The 19,757-nt window shown below is 57.4% G+C and overlaps 1 protein-coding gene across 1 annotated transcript; it reads left to right on the top strand.

Annotated features, from left to right (window-relative positions):
• The first annotated feature begins 493 nt into the window (after positions 1–493).
• On the top strand, positions 494–18,030 carry ILF3 (interleukin enhancer binding factor 3). The gene is made up of 20 exons (XM_058821404.1): positions 494–518; positions 2,524–2,619; positions 2,728–2,954; positions 3,474–3,654; positions 4,222–4,369; positions 5,670–5,761; positions 6,505–6,600; positions 8,141–8,252; positions 8,969–9,066; positions 9,604–9,715; positions 9,806–9,934; positions 10,731–10,930; positions 11,516–11,686; positions 11,883–12,020; positions 12,285–12,461; positions 12,922–13,078; positions 13,832–13,885; positions 16,599–16,940; positions 17,446–17,565; positions 17,685–18,030. The coding sequence occupies exons 2-20, from the start codon at positions 2,617–2,619 to the stop codon at positions 17,813–17,815; spliced, it is 2,688 nt and encodes an 895-aa protein (XP_058677387.1). The 5' UTR covers positions 494–518; positions 2,524–2,616; the 3' UTR covers positions 17,816–18,030.
• Positions 18,031–19,757: the final 1,727 nt, after the last annotated feature.

Raw genomic sequence — 19,757 nt, 5'->3', positions numbered from 1 at the left:
TGTCCGTCACCCTCCCTCCGCCCTCTCCGATTCGTTCTTCCCGCTGTCCGTCACTCTCCCTCCGCGCCCTCCAATTGGCCCGCGGCGGCCGCGCTCCCCGTGGCCCCGCCCCACCCGGCGCGCGCGCGCCCCCCGCCGGCGGCGGCCCCGCCCCCGCCGCAGTCCCGGCGCCGCCGCTCCGGCCCCCGCTCCGGCCCCGCTCCGGCCCCGCCGCGGCCGCTCCGGCCCCGCTCCGGCCCTTCCCGGGCCCCGCCGGCCGGGCCGGGCCGGGCCGCCCCCGCGAGGCACCGCCGGCAGAGCCCCGGTAGGAGCCGTGCCCACGCCGCGCGGGGGGGAAGCCGCGCCGAGCCGGCCGGGCCGAGCCGGGCCGGGCCGGGGCGGTGCTGGGGCGGGAGGAGCCGGTGTGAGGTGTGTGGGGGGGCGGTGAGGCGGGGGGGGGCGGCGGGACGTGGTGACCCGGCCCCCCCCGTGTCCCCTCCCTCCCGCCCTGCCCATTGTGTGCAGACAAAATGGCGGCGGTGAGTGAGGGGAGGGTGGGGGGGGCGGCCGGGCCCCCTCACGGACCCCCCTCAGCAGCGGCCCGAGGGACGGGGGGGGGGATCGAGCCGCCGCCCGGGGAACGCGGGTGTCGCACGGGGCTGCCCCGGACTCCGCTCGTTTCTGGCCGGCGCCGCTTTGTTCGCGCCGCGTTTGCAAATGGCGGCAGCGCCCGGCGGCCCCCGCGCCCCCTCCTCACCCCCCGCGCCCCCTCCTCACCCCCGGGCCCCGCGCCCCCTCCTCCTTTCTGCCCCGCGGCCCTGCCCTGGAGTGGGGACGGGCATGGGGGGTCTGAGGGGGGCCGGGCCGGTCCTTTCCCGACCCCCTCAGCCGGCCCTGGTGGGATGTTCAGGGGGGCACCATGGAGGAGGTGGGATCACCCCCTTGGAGGGGCTTAAACCCCTCTTCCCTCCCCATCGCACCTCATCCCAGGCCGGGAATTGCAGTGGGATCGTCCCCTTGGGGGGATTTTAGCCCTTCTCCCCGCTCAGGACCAGGATTCTCATTCTCCTCCTCTGCTCAGCTTTTCTGGGCCCCTGTCCCTGCTCCCTCACGGCTCCCGCTGCTCCAGCCCCGTTACCCGCGGCCGCTCCGTTTCTGGAGGGTTTAGGGGCACAGAGATCCAGCACCCCCTTCCCTCCGCGGGGACCGAGGGCTTTGTGTCCCCCTCATTCCGGGATTCCCGCTGGGATCCGCGCTCCCGGGGCTCCTGCGCTGCGCTGGAGGGTCGTGCTGTTCCTCATCCATCCCGGGCAGGTGCCAGAACTCAGATAAAAGCGACCAATTCGTTCTTGAAACGCGGCCTTGAGCCCGAGCGTGGCTTCGCCTGGGTCACGCTTTCCCACGTTCAGGGCAGAAATTCCAGCCTTTTACGTCCTTTGGTTGTTTTTCCCTCCGTCCTCCCAAAAACGCCTTCGGGAGAGTCACTCCTTCCCTTGGGAGCGCGGGAAGTTTGGTGAATTCCTGCCGGGGGTGGAGTGGAGGAGGGAGTGAGGCCGAAACCAGGTGATATTCCAGAGTTTGTCCCGTTTCCAAGGGCAGGGATTGTTTCTGTCAGGATTTGGCTCCTGGTTTAACTGAATCTGTGGTTCTTCTCCTCAAGAGACACAGGTCTGGTGGTGCTGCAGCATCAGCTCCCAGATTTCTCCCTCCAGAAATCTTAGAAGAGGGATAACAGGGACAAAGCTGTGATTCTGATTGTAGGAACAACCGGGGGGATTTCAACCCTTTCCTTATCCAGCCTGAAGGAAACTGAGGGAATTCTAAGGAAAATAATGGGGCCTGCAGGGCCCAGCCCAGAGCAGAAAGCACCAGGAGATGCCATGTGGCTCCTTGGGAATGATTCTCCCTGCTCAGCCGGCGCCGGTCGGGGCTTAATTACAATTAAATACAGATTTATGGCGCTATTAAGTCATCCTCTGAATGAACTGGCAGGATTGGAATCGGGGGGGGTTTCCTTGGATGGAATTGTGTGTCCGTACAGTGGCTGGAGGGAATGAGATTTCCTGGTTTTTATCCTAAAATTGTGAGCCCCAGCTGTGGGTGAGCTTGGAACAAATTTGAACAAAAAGGAATTGGAACAAAAGGCTCCTCTGCCCCAGCTGGGGGCGGTTCCCACAAAAAGGCAGGAATTTGGTGTCACTTGGGCTGAATCTGTTGAATTCTAGGACTTCTGAGCGCTGGGTTCCCACCTGGGTTTCCCAGGGCAGCTGCTCCAGTGTGGAGAGGGGAGTTCTGTCTGCTTTGGAGATGAGGGCTTTAGAAAAGTGCCATTCCATGGGAAAACCTCCTGGGAATGAACGGGAATAAGGATTAATGCTCAGTGCTCCTCCATTGTCAGCCTGCAGCTCTCGGGGATATGAGGAGCAGAGCGCTGGGCTCTGGCTAATGAGTTGGGATCTGTCTAATTGCTGTTGTGCTTCCAGCTCCAGCATGTGCCCCAGGCTGCTCTGGCTGCCCCGGCTCACCCGCTCTCTGTCGTTTCAGATCCCGCAACGCCGCGCTGCCGCGACGCTCTGCTCGCCAGAAAAATCCAAATAAACCCCTCAGAAACCTTCAGGCAGGCAGCAGAAAACAAAAATGGTAAGGGACGGGTGGATTCCCGGGCGTGGGGTGAACGTCCGTGTCCTGGCACTTCCCTAAATAATCCCAACCATTCCCAACCATTCCCAACCATTCCTGCCCTCGCAGCGCCCGATGCGGATCTTTGTGAACGACGACCGGCACGTGATGGCCAAGCACTCGGCCGTGTACCCCACGCAGGAGGAGCTGGAGGCCGTGCAGAACATGGTGTCCCACACGGAGCGGGCGCTCAAAGCCGTCTCCGACTGGATCGACGAGCAGGAGAAGGTCAGCGGGGAGCAGCCGGAGAGCGAGTCCATGGAGACGGCGGCCGAGGAGGAGAGCAAGGAAGGAGGGTGAGCCGTGGGGCTGCTGGTGGGATTGTCCTGCTTTAGAGCCCTAAAATTCGCTTAGCCCCCTAAAAACCTGCTTGGAAAAATTGGTGGAAAAGTTGTCTTCCCTGGCTGGGGACTTGTGGGGAATTAACCAAGGCAGGGATGAGGGGAGTGCTCGAGGTTGATCCTCATGGGTTCATTCTTCCAGTTGGATGAGGCTCCCTAAAATTCGCTTAGCTCCCTGAAAACCCTCTTGTGCTGCTGAAAAGTTGTCTTACCTGGCTGGGGAATTAACCAAGGCAAGGATGAGGGGAGTGCTCCAGGTTGATCCTCACGGATCCATTCTTCCAGTTGGATGGGGCTCCCTAAAATTCACTTAGCTCCCTAAAAACCCCATCGTGCTCATGGAAAAGGTGTCTTCCCTGGCTGGGGAATTAACCAAGGCTCCGGGTTGATCCTCAGGGATCTATTCTTCCAGTTGGATGGGGCATCACCAGGCAGTGAATCCCACCCTCATGACCCTCTCCCGTGCTTTCCCAGGGATCAGAAGGCCACGGAGCAGCTGACGAGGACCCTGCGGGGGGTGATGCGCGTGGGGCTGGTGGCCAAGGGCCTCCTGCTGAAGGGGGACCTGGACCTGGAGCTGGTGCTGCTGTGCAAAGACAAACCCACGGCCAAGCTCCTGGAGAAGGTCGCCGATAACCTGGGAGTGCAGCTGGCGGTGAGTGGAGCTCACGGGGAAATTCCCTTTGGGATGGTTCTGGTCCCCCTGCTCTGGCTTGGAAAAGCCATTTCCAGAGGCGTGTGGTAGCATTCTTTAGGATTGCTAAATGAATCTGTCCTTGTTAATTGTGGAATGGTTTGGGTTGGAAGGGATTTTGGAGCTCATCCTCTTCATGGGCAGGGACGCCTTCCACAGGCCCCAAACCTGTCCAGCCTAGCCTTGGGCACTTCCAGGGACCCAGGGGCAGTCACAGCTTCTCTGGGAATTCTGTCCCAGCCCCTTCCTGCCCTCACAGGCAGGAATTCCTTCCCCAAACCCATCTAAACCCCCCTTTTCCCAGAGTGAAGCCATTCTCTTGTCCTGTCCCTCCATCCCTTGTGTCCCTCTCCAGCTCTCCTGGAGCCCCTTTAGGCACTGGAAGGAGCTCCAAGGTCTCCCCAGAGCCTTCCCTGCTCCAGCAGAACATTCCCAGGGCTCTGGGATGATGAAACCGTGGAATGGTTTGGGTTGGAAGGCACTTTGGAACCCCTCTCACTCCAACCCATCTCCACCCCAACGCCGCAGGCGATCACCGAGGACAAGTACGAGATCATCCAGTCCGTGGGCGACGCCGCCATCATCATCAAGAACACCAAGGAGCCCCCCCTGAGCCTGACCATCCACCTGACGTCGCCCGTGGTCAGGGAGGAGCTGGAGAAGCAGCTGGCCGGAGGTACGGCCGGCCGGCGCGGGGCGTCCCGCGGCTAGCGAGCGGGAAAGTGCTCTTCAGCTTCAGCCGGAGCCATGGCAGCTCTTGTGGCCAGATCCTCACCAAATTCCTTCACTGTGCCACCCTCACTGAGAGATCCCGGGTGTGCTTTACCCGACCGAGCTTCCGAAGCTGAGGAGCACCTTTCATGCTGGATTTTTGCTCTATTTTGGGGTTTTTTTGTTTTTTTTTTTTTTGAGTATTATTATTTTATCCTTTCTTTTGGTTCCACTTGGGCCTTTAGTTCACTAATTCATCATCTCGTTGTATTACTCGTGGTTTGTCCCCCGGCCATGTCAGTGCAGTGACATAAAAATAGAAACCAGATTTGTTTAAGAAACCCAAAACAAAAACCCCTCTCGAAGGCTTCTTGTGCGAGGAGTTGCATGTCCATGAACCGGGATGTTCCGGGATGTTCCCCGGTGTGTGTTGCAGCAGAACACCGGGTGCTCGGGGCTCCTGGCGTGGCTCTCGCAGCACCTCAGGTTCACAATTCCAGAAAGCGATGCAGAGTTTTGGATAAAGTTAGCTTCTCCAAATTCCCTTTGGAATCAGAATCCAGCAGCTGCTGGTTGTGCGCTCCAATTCCCATGGGCTCCGTAGGGCCGGCGGTTCCCCCGCTCCGCACTAGCCTTATCTAAAACCCTGATCTCGAGCAACTTTGGGCAACTTGAGGCCCTTCCTCAGTTTTGCTGCAGCACAAACCGGGACCTCTTTGTGCTCTTGATTGTTGATCTCTGGTGTTGATCTCTGACCTCGTCTCCGAGCCTTCTAGTTTGTCGATTTTAGGGACGCTGGACCTTTGACCAACAGGACGTTCTCTGTCGCGGGCCGGGGCCGGGGCAGCCATCCTTCCGGGCGGAGGGTTCCCTGGATCCTCTCCAGCCTGGCCCTTCCCTCCTGCCCTCCCTGTGCTCCAGCTGGAGCCGGGCTCTCACCCCCTCAAATTTCCCCGTGCCGGCCTCGCCGCCGCCTCTCCATCCACCCAGGATTTATTGCTGTGCCCTCCACCGAGCCTCACGCCCGGTCTCCTCCTCCTCTTCCTCCTCCTTCTCCCAGCACACATTCCAGTCCATCCCTCCCTGGGAGTCGAGCTTCCCCAGTGTCCAGGCGAGGCCGCAGCCCCTTCCCTCCCGCTCCCAGCATCCCTGCAGGATTTTTTGGGAGCCTCAGCTGCCCGTTAGGATGCTGCCTCATCCCCCTCGGCCCGACAGAAGCCCCTTGGTCAAACCGTGCCTTGTCTTCTTATTCCATCCACGACTAGAAACGCTCTCAGTCACCGACTCCCCGGACGTTCTGGACAGGCAGAAATGCCTTGCTGCCTTGGCGTCTCTGCGCCACGCCAAGTGGTTCCAGGTTTGCATTTTGTTCTTATATTTATCTTTAAGTAGAAGCGTTGGTAAAACTCTTTTAAGGGGCTGAGTGTTCTTGTTGGAGTTGGAGTTCCAAGTGGCCGCCGGCCGCTCGGAGGTGCCGGACTGTGGGCGCTGCAGTGACTTAGGAGCCTTTGTATGGAGTAGCCGCGGAGCTGCCGCTCTGTGTGAGGAGGAACGTCCCCTCGGCCAAGACCTTGGTTAAGACCTTGGCCAGCCCCTTGGCCAACACCTTAGCTAAGACCTTGGCCAACCACATGGCCAACCCTTCCGCTAAGCCCTTAGCTAAGATCTTGGCCAACTCCTTGGCCAACTCTTTGGCTGAGGCCTTGGCCAACCCCTTGGCTAAGACCTTGGCCGACTCCTTGGCCAACTCCTTGGCTAAGGCCTTGGCCAACCTCTCGGCTAAGCCCTTGGCTAAGACCTTGGCCAACCCCTTGGCTAGGAGCTTGGCTGAGGCTTCGGCCAATTCCTTGGCTAGGATGTTGGCTAACACCTTGGCCAACTCCTTGGCTAAGACCACGGCCAACTCCTCGGCTAGGAGCTTGGCTAAGACCTTGGCCAACCCCTTGGCTGGGAGCTTGGCTGAGGCTTTGGCCAGGCCTCGGCTGTGGCGGCTCCGGGCCCGGGCTCCGGCTTTCCCTCGGCAAAGCAGCACCTGGAGGGAGCGTCGGCGGCGCGGGCGGGCGCTCGGTGAGCCCCTGTCCGGTTTGGTTCCGCTTCCAGGCCAGGGCCAACGGGCTGAAGTCGTGCGTCATCGTGATCCGGGTGCTGCGGGACCTGTGCACGCGCGTTCCCACCTGGGCCCCGCTCCGAGGATGGGTAATTCCTTCATTCATTCCCTTTTCCCCTTCTGGGGGGTGGCAGCTTTCTCCCAGTGCAGCTCTGCTCTTTCCCGAGGTTCCAGGCACGTCCCCTTCCCCAGGTTGGGGATTGCTGTGGATGGACGGCTTCTCTGCACTCAGAGACACAAATCAAATGTCTGTGGTGCACATGGGTTTATCAATTATCAGCTAATTATGAGCTCATGTTGTTATCAGATTGGTAATGAATTATCAGCTTACCTCGTTACTGAATTGCTTTGTCAGTTGTCAGCTGAGGTTGTTATTGAATTGCTTTATCAGTTATCAACTCACCTTACTATCGACTTGTTTTATCAATTATTAAGTCACGTTATTATCAAAACATTTTATCAGCTACCAAATCACACTATTGCCAGTGTTATCAGCTGTCAAGTCTTGTTACTATCAAATTGTTTTATCAGTTATCAAACCACATCATTATCATTATCAAATTGTTTTATAAATTTTCAAATCATGTTATCATCAAATATTAAGTAACAAATGGCGTTATTTTGAAATTGTTTTATTAATTTTCAAGTCTAGTTATCAAATAGTTTTATCAGTTGTCAAATCACTTTATCAGTTACCAAACCATGCTGTCCTCAAATACCATCATCAGTTTCCTTTATCAATTAACAAACGGTTTTATCAGTTATCAAACAACTTTATCTTACCAAATCACTTCATCAGCTTGTTTTATTAATTACCAAATCACATTGTTATCAAATGTTTTATCCATTCATGACTTCCACAGCCTGGCTCCTCTCCTGCTTTGGGCACCAGAAGCTGCTCCCAGATGAGTCCCTTCCCTGGAGTCCTTTCCTGGGTCCCTTTGCAGGGCTCCCATTTCCCAACGTGTTTCCTGGGGTCCCTCTATGGGATCCCTTTCCCAGGCCCCCTTTCCATGGGTCCATTTCCTGGGATCCCTTTTTCAGGGGTCCCTCTCTGGGATCCTTTTCCAGGGGTCCATTTCCTGAGATCCCTTTTTCAGGGGTCCCTCTCTGGGATCCTTTCCCATGTCCCATGTCCCTGTCTGGGATCCCTTTCCCAGGTCCTTCTATGGGATCCCTTTTCCAGGTCCCTCTGTGGGATCCCTTTTCCAAGGGTCCATTTCCTGGGATCCCTTTTCTAGGGGTTCCTCTCTGGGATCCCTTTCCCAGGGTTCCTCTCTGGGATCCCTTTGCCAAGCCCCTTTTTCCGGGGTCCATTTCCTGAGATCCCTTTTCCAGGTCCCTCTACAGGATCCCTCTCCCAGGGGTCCCTCTCTGGGGTCCCTTTCCCAGGGTTCCATTTCCTGGGATTCGTTTCCCAGGTCCCTCTCTGGGATCCCTTTCCCAGATCCCTCTCCCAGGCCCCTTTTCCTGGGGTCCATTTGCTGGGATCTCTTTTTGAGGGTTCCTCTCTAGGATCCCTCTCCCAGGCCCCATTTCCAGAGTTCCATTTCCTGGGATCCCTTTCCAGGTCCCTCTCCAGGCTCTCTCTCCCCTCTCCCTGCCCTCACTTCCCTCCTTGCCTTGCAGCCTCTGGAGCTGCTGTGTGAGAAATCCATCGGGACGGCGAACCGGCCGATGGGCGCGGGCGAGGCGCTGCGCCGCGTGCTGGAGTGCCTGGCCTCGGGCATCGTCATGCCAGGTGAGCTCTGCCCACGTGAGCTCGGCCAGGTGAGCTCTGAGCTCTGCCCACGTGAGCTCGGCCAGGTGAGCTCTGCCCAGGTGAGCTCGGCCAGGCGAGCTCTGAGCTCTGCCCAGGTGAGCTCTAAGCTCGGCCAGGTGAGCTCTGCCCGCGTGAGCTCGGCCAGGCGAGCTCTGAGCTCTGCCCAGGTGAACTCTAAGCTCGGCCAGGTGAGCTCGGCCAGGTGAGCTCTGAGCTCTGGTCTGGTGAGCTCCAGCCAGGTGAGCTCCGGCTTGGTGAGCTCGGCCAGGTGAGCTCTGAGCTCTGGTCTGGTGAGCTCCAGCCAGGTGAGCTCCGGCTTGGTGAGCTCAGCCAGGTGAGCTCTGAGCTCTGGCCAGGTGAGCTCTCAGCTCGGCCAGGTGAGCTTGGCCAGGCGAGCTCGGCCAGGTGAGCTCTGATCTCCGGCCAGGTGAGCTCGGCCAGGTGAGCTCTGAGCTCGGCCAGGTGAGCTCCGGCCGGGAGGAGCGCGGGGGGTGCCGGCGGTCGGGAGCCCCTCCGTCCCCACGGGCACGCGGAGATTCCCGGCCCTGCCCCGTAGGGAGAGGCGCCAGAGTTCGGCTCCCGGGAGGCCGATCCCACAGAAACCCGGCGAGCCGCGCCTCGGGAGCTGCCCCAGGGAATTTAGGGTAGAGACCCGGGATAATTCTCTGCATATCTTCCTTGTTTCCTGCCTTCAGATGGTTCTGGTATTTATGACCCTTGTGAAAAAGAAGCCACTGATGCTATTGGGCATCTAGACAGACAACAAAGGGAAGATATCACACAGAGTGCTCAGGTATAGTGTGACCTCCATCCGGCCCTTCCCGATCCCCGGCTCGCTCTGCTCCCAGCTCCCTTGGCCGCCATAGATTAGACCCGTGGTCACTTGGCATCGTGGTCACTCAGCACTGTGGTCACTCAGCACCGTGGTCACTCGGTGCCGTGGTCACTCAGCACCATGGCCACATGCTGCTGTGATCACTCAGTGCTGTGGTCACTCGGTGCTGTGGTCACTCGGTGCTGTGGTCACTCAGTGCTGTGGTCACTCGGTGCTGTGGTCACTCGGTGCTGTGGTCACTCAGTGCTGTGGTCACTCGGTGCCATGGTCACTCCACCAGGCCACCCCTGTGGGCCCCATAGTTTGGCCACCCAGAGCAAAGAATCAGGTGTTGAGCAGCGAATTGCCCCAAGGCCCCTTTTTGGGCGAAAGTCCCCAAAAGACTCAATCTGGAGAGCCCCTTTGAGGATGTGGATTGGTGCAGGGGGGCTGTGGGGGGCTGCTGTGAGCAGGGGGTCTCTGGCAGCTCCCGCTGACCCCCACTCCTGTCCCCAGCACGCCCTGCGGCTCGCCGCCTTCGGCCAGCTCCACAAGGTCCTGGGCATGGATCCCCTGCCCTCCAAAATGCCCAAGAAACCAAAGAACGAGAACCCAGTCGATTATACTGGTACGTACTGGGAGGGAGCAACCCTGCACTCCAACCCGAGGATTTGGGTGGAAAACAGGGGATTTAGGGAGTGTTGTGCTCGTTCTGCAGTTCAGATCCCGCCCAGCACCACGTATGCCGTCACCCCTATGAAGCGGCCGATGGAGGAGGACGGGGAGGAGAAATCCCCCAGCAAAAAGAAAAAGAAGATTCAGAAAAAAGGTATTGAGTTAACGAGAGGTAGGTACGGCCTGAGGGGAACTGGGGTGGGAACTGGGGGTGCTCAGTGCAGGGCTGGGGGCTTGGGGGGCTGTAGATTGGGGGTACAGGGTGTGGGGATGGATAAAATAACTTAAAAGTGGAGATTTGTGCTGGGCAGAATTGAAACCAGGGAAGAAAAGGTCAGGATTGGTCTGGGAGGTGGAAAAGACTGATGGGAACTGGTATGAAGTAGGAAAAGACCAGTGAGAACTGGTCTGGAATTGGAAAAGATCAATGGGGACTGGTCTGGAATAGGGAAAGGTCAATGGGAAGAGGTCTGGAATGAGAAAAGACCAGTGAGAACTGGTCTGGAATTGGAAAGGATCAATGGGGACTGGTCTGGAATTGGGAAGGGTCAATGGGGACTGGTCTGGAATTGGAAAGGATCAATGGGGCCTGGTCTGGAATTGGGAAGGGTCAATGGGAAGAGGTCTGGAATGAGAAAAGACCAGTGGGAACTTGTCTAAAAAGAGAAAAGACCAGTTGGAAGTGGTCTGAGTTCAGAAAATACTGGTTGGGCCTGGTCTAAAATGGAAAAAGACTGGTCAGAACTGATTTGCAATTGGAAAATACTGGTGGGAGCTGGTCTGCAATGGGAACAGACCCATGGAAACTGGTCTGGAATTAGCAAATGCCCATCAGGACTGGCCTGAAACTAAAAAATACCAATTAGAACTGGCCCCAAACTGGAAAATACTGGCCTGGAATCAGCTTTGCTTCTTGGAAGGAGCCGCCAAACAGCCACAAACGCTCGGTGTCGGCTTTGCCCCTGCAGAGGAGAAGCTGGAGCCTCCCCAGGCCATGAACGCGCTGATGAAGCTGAACCAGCTCAAACCAGGGCTCCAGTACAAGCTGGTGTCCCAGACCGGCCCCGTGCACGCGCCCATCTTCACCATGTCCGTGGAGATCGACGGCAGCACCTTCGAGGCCTCGGGGCCCTCCAAGAAAACGGCCAAGCTGCACGTGGCTGTGAAGGTGGGGTGGGAAGGGGAGTGGGGATGGGAGTGTGATGGAAATGGGATGGGAGTGGGAATGGGAGTGGGAATGAGAATGGGAGTAGGAATGGGAATGGTAGTGGAATGGGAATGGGAATGGGAATGGGATGAGGATGGGAATGGGATGGGGATGGGAATGGGATGGGGATGGGAATGGGATGGGGATGGGATGGGATGGGAATGGGAGTGGGAATGAGAGTGGGAGTGGAGTGGAATGGGATGGGGATGGGAGGGGGAGGGGGAGTGGGAATGGGGATGGGGATGGGAATGAGAATGAGAGTGGGAATGAGAATCAGAATGGGAGTGGGGATGGGAATGAGAATGGAAATGGAAATAGCAATGGGAATGGAATGGGATGGGAATGGGAATGGGAATGGGAATGGGATGGGAGTGGGAATGGAAATGGGAAAACTACCAGAACCTCCAGGGTGGGATGGGAGCAGCACCAGGAGCTGCCATCCTCAAGTGTCCCCTGGAGTGCCCGCAGGATTTGGGAATGCTGAGCATTACAGAGAGTCGATAAAAGGCCTGGAGCAGCTTTGCTGACCTCCCTGCTGCCCCCCAGGTGCTGCAGGACATGGGTTTGCCCACCGGGGTGGAGGGCAAGGACTCCAGCAAGGGCGACGAGTCGGCGGAGGAGACGGAGACCAAGCCGGTGGTGGTGGCTCCTCCGCCCGTGGTGGAAACGGTGTCAACGCCCACGGCAGCCTCGCCCCCCTCGGATCAGACCCCTGAGGTGGGTGGGGGACACGGCAGGGGACACGTGGCACCGTGGCAGCCGTGCTGGTGCTGGTTTGGGGTGGGTTTGCATCACTCCTGGTGAAAGCAGGAGGCGGGAGTGGATCCTTGGTGTCCTTCCCAAAAAAGCTGGGGAGCAATTCTGTGTGCGCTGGGGACATTTTGGGGCTCAGCCAGCCCTTGTCCACCCGCAGAACGTGAAGCAGCAGGGACCAATCCTGACCAAGCACGGCAAGAACCCGGTGATGGAGCTGAACGAGAAGCGGCGCGGGCTCAAGTACGAGCTGATCTCAGAGACGGGCGGCAGCCACGACAAGCGCTTTGTCATGGAGGTGAGGGGACACCACAGGGCCCCCTGCCCTCCCCAGCGGCTCCATCCAGAGCTCTTGGGTGGGAGAGGAGCTTGGAAAGGCACCTCATCCCCTTCCCAAGAGTTTAAATCCTCAAATCCAAGAGGTTTGGCTTGGGAGAAACCTTTTACAGCTCATTAATGGGCAGGGACAGCCTGTGACACTTCCAGCTGTGGGATTCCCTGTAGGTCTCCAGTCTTTTCCTGCCCTTTCCCGCTTCAATGTGTGGTTCCATCCCTTTCCAAGGTGGAGGTGGACGGGCAGAAGTTCCAAGGTGCTGGCTCAAACAAGAAGGTGGCCAAAGCCTACGCAGCCCTGGCTGCCCTGGAGAAGCTGTTCCCAGATGCTCCCGTTGCCATCGAGCAGAACAAGAAAAAAAGAGCCCCCGTTCCAGCCAGGGGCGGCCCCAAATTCCCAGTCAAAGTGAGTGAAATCCCCAATCCCACAGCTCTGCAGTGGGGAAAGAGTGGTGGGAACTGGTGTGGAGTGGGAAAAGACTGATGGGAACCAGGCTAAGATCAGAAAATACAGATCAGGACTGGTCTAAAACAGGAAAAGACTGATGGGAACTGGTCTGAAATTGGAAAAGACCAATGGGAACTGGTCTGGAATGGGAAAAAACCTGGGGTGTAACCCACCAGCCATTGGCTCTGGGGTTGGATCCTTTCCTGGGAGTAGAACAAATGGTTTGGAAGCCCCAAACCCATCAGGTTTTGCAGCAAAACCCCTCTGGATTTGGAGGTGCCTGAATTTGGGGTCCACCTCGGTGGCTCTTGTTTTGGGGGGAGCGCCACCCTGAGACTCAGTTTTGGGAGGTTTTCGGGGAATCCCTCACCCCAGCTCCTCCAAGTGACACCTGTGTCCCCCCTCCTTGTCCCCACAGCAGCACAACCCAGGATTTGGGATGGGAGGCGGCCCCATGCACAACGAGGCCCCCCCGCCCCCCAACATGCGGGGCCGCGGCCGGGGCGGAAACATGCGGGGCCGGGGCAGAGGCCGGGGCGGCTTCGGGGGCAACCACGGCGGCTACATGAACACAGGTGAGGGCCAGCAGCACCCCGGGGGGCTCCCTGCCACCCCTGGGCATCACACCCATCCCTGGGGTCACACCCACGGCACCTGCAGGTTCCAGAACTCTCCATGGGGGAATGACATCCCCTGCTCCTCTGGTGTTGTGGCTGTGGGTCCTGAATGTTCCAGAGCCCCCAGATCCCTGTCAGGGAACAAATCCCCCTCTGGTGCTGTGTTCTATACATTCCAGAGCCCCCCAAATCCCCATGTGGGAGCAAATTCCCCTCTGGTGTTGTGTCCTGGATATTCCAGAGCCCCCAGATCCCTGTCAGGGAACAAATCCCCCTCTGGTGTTGTGTTCTGGATATTCCAGAGCCCCCAGATCCCTGTCAGGGAACAAATCCCCCTCTGGTGTTGTGTTCTATACATTCCAGAGCCCCCCAAATCCCCATGTGGGAGAAAATCCCCCTCTGGTGTTGTGTCTATGGCTCCTGGACATTCCAGAGCCCCCCAGATCCCTGTGAGGGAACAAATCCCCCTCTGGTGTTGTGTCCTGGATATTCCAGAGCCCCCAGATCCCTGTGAGGGAACAGATTCCCTTCTGGTGTTGTGTCCTGGGTGTTCCAGAGCCCCCAAATTCCTGTGAGGAGACAAATCCCCCTCTGGCATTGTGTCCATGTCAGTTGGATTTCCTGGAGCCCTCCATGGGGGAATGGCCCCCCAAATTCAGGACATTTCACCCTTGGGATCTCTGTTTATTCCAACATTTCCGTCCTCTGCAGGCGCTGGGTACGGGAGCTACGGCTACGGAGGGAATTCTGCCACTGCTGGCTACAGTAAGTGCCTTTTTCCACCCAAAATCCCAACAGGTGCCATCGTGAGGGGACTCAGATCTCCCAGGAAATGCCTCAAGGGAGGGGAAGCTTTTTTATTTTAATAGTTCTTGGTTTTTATGGAAACCAAAGCGTTTTCATCAGTTCTGTCTTAGCTTACAGCAAGGGTTTTTTCTTAGAAAATTCAATCCTTTTAATAAATCCCAGAGATTGGGTCAGACCCCTCTGGGTGTTGGGAAGACTTTTCCACATGGATCTGGTCCAGCCCAGCCTTTTAAAGATGTGAAATTCCCTGATTGCTGGAATGCTTGGATTTGCCCGTGTGCTGAAGCAAATCCTCTGAACCAGACTGGGCTCTGGGAATTGTTCCTGTGCTCCCCATCCTGATCCAATAAATAAATATCCAGGCATTGGGGAATGTCTTGGATGCTTTGGGAAATCCATGGAGTCCTTGGTTGCCATGGAAATGGGCTCTTGGAGCAAAGTGCTTCAGTCACCTGAAGCATGAGATATCCCCAAAATCAGGAATTGAGGGGAATTTTGGAAGTGGCTTGAGTCTCGGAATCCACCAAATTCCGAGCGTTTTGGTCCTTTATTCCTTTGAAAGTTGTCTGCTGGATTTGGTGGCACCATGGTTCCCATCTTTGGGTTAATTCCTTGATTTAACCAAAAAAGAAGGAGAAGGAAGCTCCAGGTTTAAACTGAGTCCAGAAGGGTTCAGTGGATCCTTAAAATATTGGTAATAATAATTATCCAATTTTTTTTGAAAAAAAAAACCATTGTTGGAGGTCCTGACTGTTTATCCAGGGGACAGATCCCATCCTGGATGATCCAGAAATTATCCTTAGGATCCCTCCCAGGTGGACAAACTGCCCTTCCCAAGCCACCACGTGGTGCTGGACATTTCTGTCCCTGAGCTCTGATTTGGGGAAAATCGCAGCTGATTCTGTCAAGCATGAAAACTTCAGAGTTACACCTGGAATGCTGGGATAAAGTGGAAAATCCGGGACTCTTGAGGTGGGAGAGCTCCAGTTCCAGCTCTGGATCCAAACCCCAGGATTTTGGGGTTTGGGATGGCCCAAGGGGACTCTGATCCAGCACAAACAAATTTTGTTCCAACCCTGGAGATAAATTTATCCCAGAGCCTCGTTTCTGCAGAGTGAATCCGGGATTTTCTGTGGAAGAGGAATAAAAACTTCTCATGGAAAAGGGGACCTGGAAGAGAATCACGGAATGAGCCCAGAATTTAAATCCTCCGGAAGCTCTTGGCAGCCAAGGGATTTGGGGATGGAGCTGGGATTCACCTGGGATCAGTCAGAGCTGTGGAAGTGAAGCACGTGGAATTTCACTCCTTGGATCCTTTTTAACCAAATTCTGCCCCTTTTCGTTGCTGGCAGATCCCTCCTGATCCCACAGGGTTTTAGATTCCGGTGGCTTTTTTTTCCTCAAAAATAAGATTGGTTTTGGATGCTCCCAGTTCTCCATGGAATGGCAGGAAAAGAGTTTGGCTGTGGGACCCTGAAGAGATGAAGTCAAGCCCAGATGAGCTCTGGATCCCAGATGGAATTACCCAAATCCTGAGAAGATAAACAGTGCAGTCGTGTGGGTTCCTCATTCCTGGAGCAGGATTTTCATTCCAGAGCATCTCTCACTCCGGGATGGTGTTTGGAATTTGTGGGGTTGAGGGAGGCCCAGGGTGGATCCAGATGGGAGATCTGGTGGAATTACAGGGATGGATCCAGATAGGAGATCCTGCTGGAGTTACAGGGATGGATTCAGATGGAATCACATGGTTGGATCCTGCTGGAATCACAAAAATGGATCAATCCAGATAGGAGATCCTGCTGGAATCACAGGGAGGGATCCAGATGAGTCCTGGAATCACAGGATGGATCCTGCTGGAATCACAGAGATCGATCGGTCCAGATGGGGGATCCTGCTGGAGTCACAGGGGTGGATCCTGCTGGAATCACAGGGATGGATCCAGATGAAATATCCTGCTGGAGTCACAGGGATGGATCCTGCTGGAGTCACAGGGATGGATCCTGCTGGAATCACGGGGATGGGCCCGGATGCAGGGTCTGGATGGGAATGGAATCCCAGGGACAGATCCACACGGGGGGTTCTGCTGCACTTACAGGGGGTCCCACTGAAGTCTCAGCGAGCTGAGGGGTCTCCATCAGCTCCAGACCACCCTCATCCTCACAGACCCTCCTCCCCTCCAAACCACCCTCACAGACCCTCCTCCCCTCCGGACCACCCTCACCCTCACAGACCCTCCTCCCCTCCAGACCACCCTCACCCATCCTCCTCCCCTCCAGACCACCCTCACAGACCCTCTCCCCTCCGAACCACCCTCATCCTCACAGACCCTCCTCCCCTCTGAACCACCCTCACAGACCCTCCTCCCCTCCGGACCACCCTCACTGACCCTCCTCCCCTCCGAACCACCCTCACCCTCACAGACCCTCTCCCCTCCAGACCACCCTCACAGACCCTCCTCCCCCTCCGGACCACCCTCACCCTCACAGACCCTCCTCCCCTCCAGACCACCCTCACCCATCCTCCTCCCCTCCAGACCACCCTCACAGACCCTCTCCCCTCCGAACCACCCTCACCCTCACAGACCCTCCTCCCCTCCGGACCACCCTCACAGACCCTCTCCCCTCCGGAGGGGCTGCACCCCCAGGACCCTGACCCTCCTCTCTCTGTCCAGGCCAGTTCTACAGCAACGGCGGCCACTCCAACTTGGGCGGCGGCGGCGGCTCCTCGGGCTACGGCTCCTACTACCAGGGCGGGGACGGCTACACGGCGCCCGCGCCGCCCAAGCACGGCGGCAAGAAGCAGCAGCACGGCGGCGGCGGCCAGAAGGCCTCGTACGGCTCCGGCTACGGCACCCACCAGGGCCAGCAGCCCTACGGGCAGGGCCAGTACGGCGGCTACGGCCCCGGGCAGGGCAAGCAGAAGGGCTACGGCCACGGCCAGGGCGGCTACTCCTACTCCAACTCGTACAACTCGCCCGGCGGCGGCTCTGACTACAACTACGAGAGCAAATACAGTGAGTGCAGAGGGGAGCTGGGGGTGGCAGGGGTTTCAGGGTTGGGGTTGGGTTTGAGCCCAAAGTTGGGTTAAAGGTGTTTGAGGGTTGTCTCTGGAGCAGCTGGAGGGGACCTGGTGACCCCTCTGGGCTGGGGCAGGCAGGAGGGAGCTCCAGGGGTTCTTCCTGCCCCTCCCAGGTGCTGGAGCTGGGAAATATGGGGAGGTTTGGGTTAAAAGAGGGATTTGGGGCTGGAGATGTGAATAAGGGAGGTTTGGGTTAAAAGAAGGATTTGGGGTTGGAGCTGGGATGAGTCTGACAGGGAGAGGGGACAGGTGAGGTGGGTGCCCAGCCCTGGGCACATTCCTGGGGTATAATCCATGCCTCAGAATGCCCCAGATCCCTCTGCATCCGAATCCTGCTGGAATTCTGGGCTCTTGGGGGCTTGGCTGAGTTAAACTGAGACCCCTGGGGGTGCTGGGGGTCCCTGCCCACGCCCTCACCCCCACATTTTCCCCGTCCCCAGGTTACAGCGGCAACAGCGGCCGCGGCGGCGGCGGCAACAACTACTCCGGGGGCGGCTCCTACAACTCGGGCTCCCACGGGGGCTACGGGGGCTCCGGGGGCGGGGGCTCCTCGTACCAAGGTAAGGCAGGTCAGTATTGACACCCCAGCACCGCCCAGGTGGGTGTGGGGCCCTGCTCCAGCCCCACGGCCGCTCTAATCCTTCCTCTTCCTCCTCCTCCTCCTCCTCGTGCTGCGCAGGTGGATACTCGTCCCAGTCCAACTACAACTCCCCGGGCTCCCAGAACTACAGCGGCCCCCCCAGCTCGTACCAGGCGTCACAGGGCGGCTACGGCAGGAGCGAGCACAGCATGAGTTACCAGTACAGATAAACCCCCGTGTCGCGCCGCGCCGCGCCGCCCCGGGGCTCATCCCCCGGGTTTTATCCCCTGTTCCTCCTCCCCATTGCTCTGTGTGACCCGTCACCCCTGGGCCTCTATTTAATGGGTCGTAGTTGCCACGACGACTTGGTCTAAATAGGATTATTATTATTATTTTTTGGGGTTTTTTTTTGTTTTTGTTCTTTTTTTTTTTTGGTTTTGTTTGTTTTTTTTTTTTGGGGGAAGTCGATCCAATTCTGGAGCCTTTTCCCAGGCTCTGGCTGGGGGACGGGCCCTCGTTGTTCTGCTTTTGTGAAGTGCGTTAAAAAGGAGCTTTTTTCGGTATTTGCTGCCTTTGGTGGTTTCAGTTTTTTGGGGAAAGGGGTCAGGGTTGGGGTTGGGGGTGGAGGAGATGAATAAACCCAAAATCTGGGATGGTTTGGGCTCCCAATGCGTCCTGCACCTCCAAACCCCCACACTGGGAGGATTCCCATAAAAAACCAAACCTGAATTCCAAATATTTGTCCCTTAAACCCCTTAAGTTCAGAGTACTGGGGTTGAACTAGGGCCAAACTGGGGTTCAAGTGGGGCTGAACTGGGGCCATTCTGGGCTTGAACTGGGGCTGACCTGGGCCTGAACTGGGGCTGACCTGGGGTTAAGTGGGGCCTCGTGGCTCCTTTGGATGAACTTTGTACGGGTGGTTCCGGATCGTTCCGTGCCAGAGCCAGACCCCAGAAAACGCCGGGAACGATGCCTGGAGTGGGGCTCAGCCCGGGAAACACTGGGAATGGCACCTGGAGGGGGGCACGGCCCCTCAAACACCGGGAATGGCACCTGGAATGCAGCACAGCCTGGCAAACACCAGGAATGGCACTTAGAGTGAGGCACAGCCCCTCAAACACCGGGAATGGCACCTGGAGGGGGGCATGGCCCCTCAAACACCGGGAATGGCACCTGGAGGGGGGCATGGCCCCTCAAACACCGGGAATGGCACCTGGAATGTGGCACAGCCTGGCAAACACCAGGAGTGGTACTTAGAGTGAGGCACAGCCCCTCAAACATCAGGAATGGCACCTGGAATGTGGCACAGCTTGGCAAACACCAGGAACAGCACCTGGAGCAGGGCACAGCCCCTCAAACACCGGGAGCAGCACCTGGAGCAGGGCACAGCCTGGCAAACACCAGGAATGCTGCCCAGAACAGGGCACATTCCAGCGCCAGGCCCCTTCCCAACCCGGATCCGTCGGGACGGCGGCACCAGCACAGACGAGGCTCCAGCCCTTTTATTAAAAACTTTGGATATAAATTAACACAGCGTGGCGGATCCCAGATCCGGGCGGATCCCCGATAGATCCTCGATAACCGAACAACGGCTCAGTGATGGGTGGAGCAGCTGCTCCAGGCTCAGAGGGGCAGGAACGTCCTGGGGGGACCCCGAGGGTCAGCGGCTGCTCCGGGGCCAGGACCAGGCACGGGCTGGCACCGGCGGATCCCAGCGGCACCGGCGGATCCCAGCGGCACCGGCGGATCCCAGCGGCACCGGCGGATCCCGGTTACGGTCAGTAGATCCCAGTGACACCAGGAGACCCCAGTGACACCAGTGGATCCCAATAACACCAGAGGCCTCCGAAGACAAGGTAAACAATTATCATCAGCTGCTTGGGGATGCAACAGGGGCACCTATTTTGATTGGTGATTGGTTCATGTTTTATGTTTATAATTAAGGGCCAATCACCAGTGCAAGCCAGGGGACTGAGTCCTTGGCCACAGCTTTGTTGTGGATTCTTTTCTATCTCTTCCTAGCTAGCCTGGCTGCTCCGCAAAACCTCTCTCCTTATTCTTTCTAGTATAACTATAATGTATTATATCTTATATTAATAAATTCAGCCTTCTGATTCAAGAAACAAGATTAACCATCTCTCTCTCACCAGCCAGCGCCCACTCGGGCGCGGC

Source organism: Ammospiza caudacuta, chromosome 29, assembly GCF_027887145.1.
Source record: "Ammospiza caudacuta isolate bAmmCau1 chromosome 29, bAmmCau1.pri, whole genome shotgun sequence".
Taxonomy (NCBI): domain Eukaryota; kingdom Metazoa; phylum Chordata; class Aves; order Passeriformes; family Passerellidae; genus Ammospiza; species Ammospiza caudacuta.
This window is presented reverse-complemented; position numbering and strand designations above follow the sequence as displayed.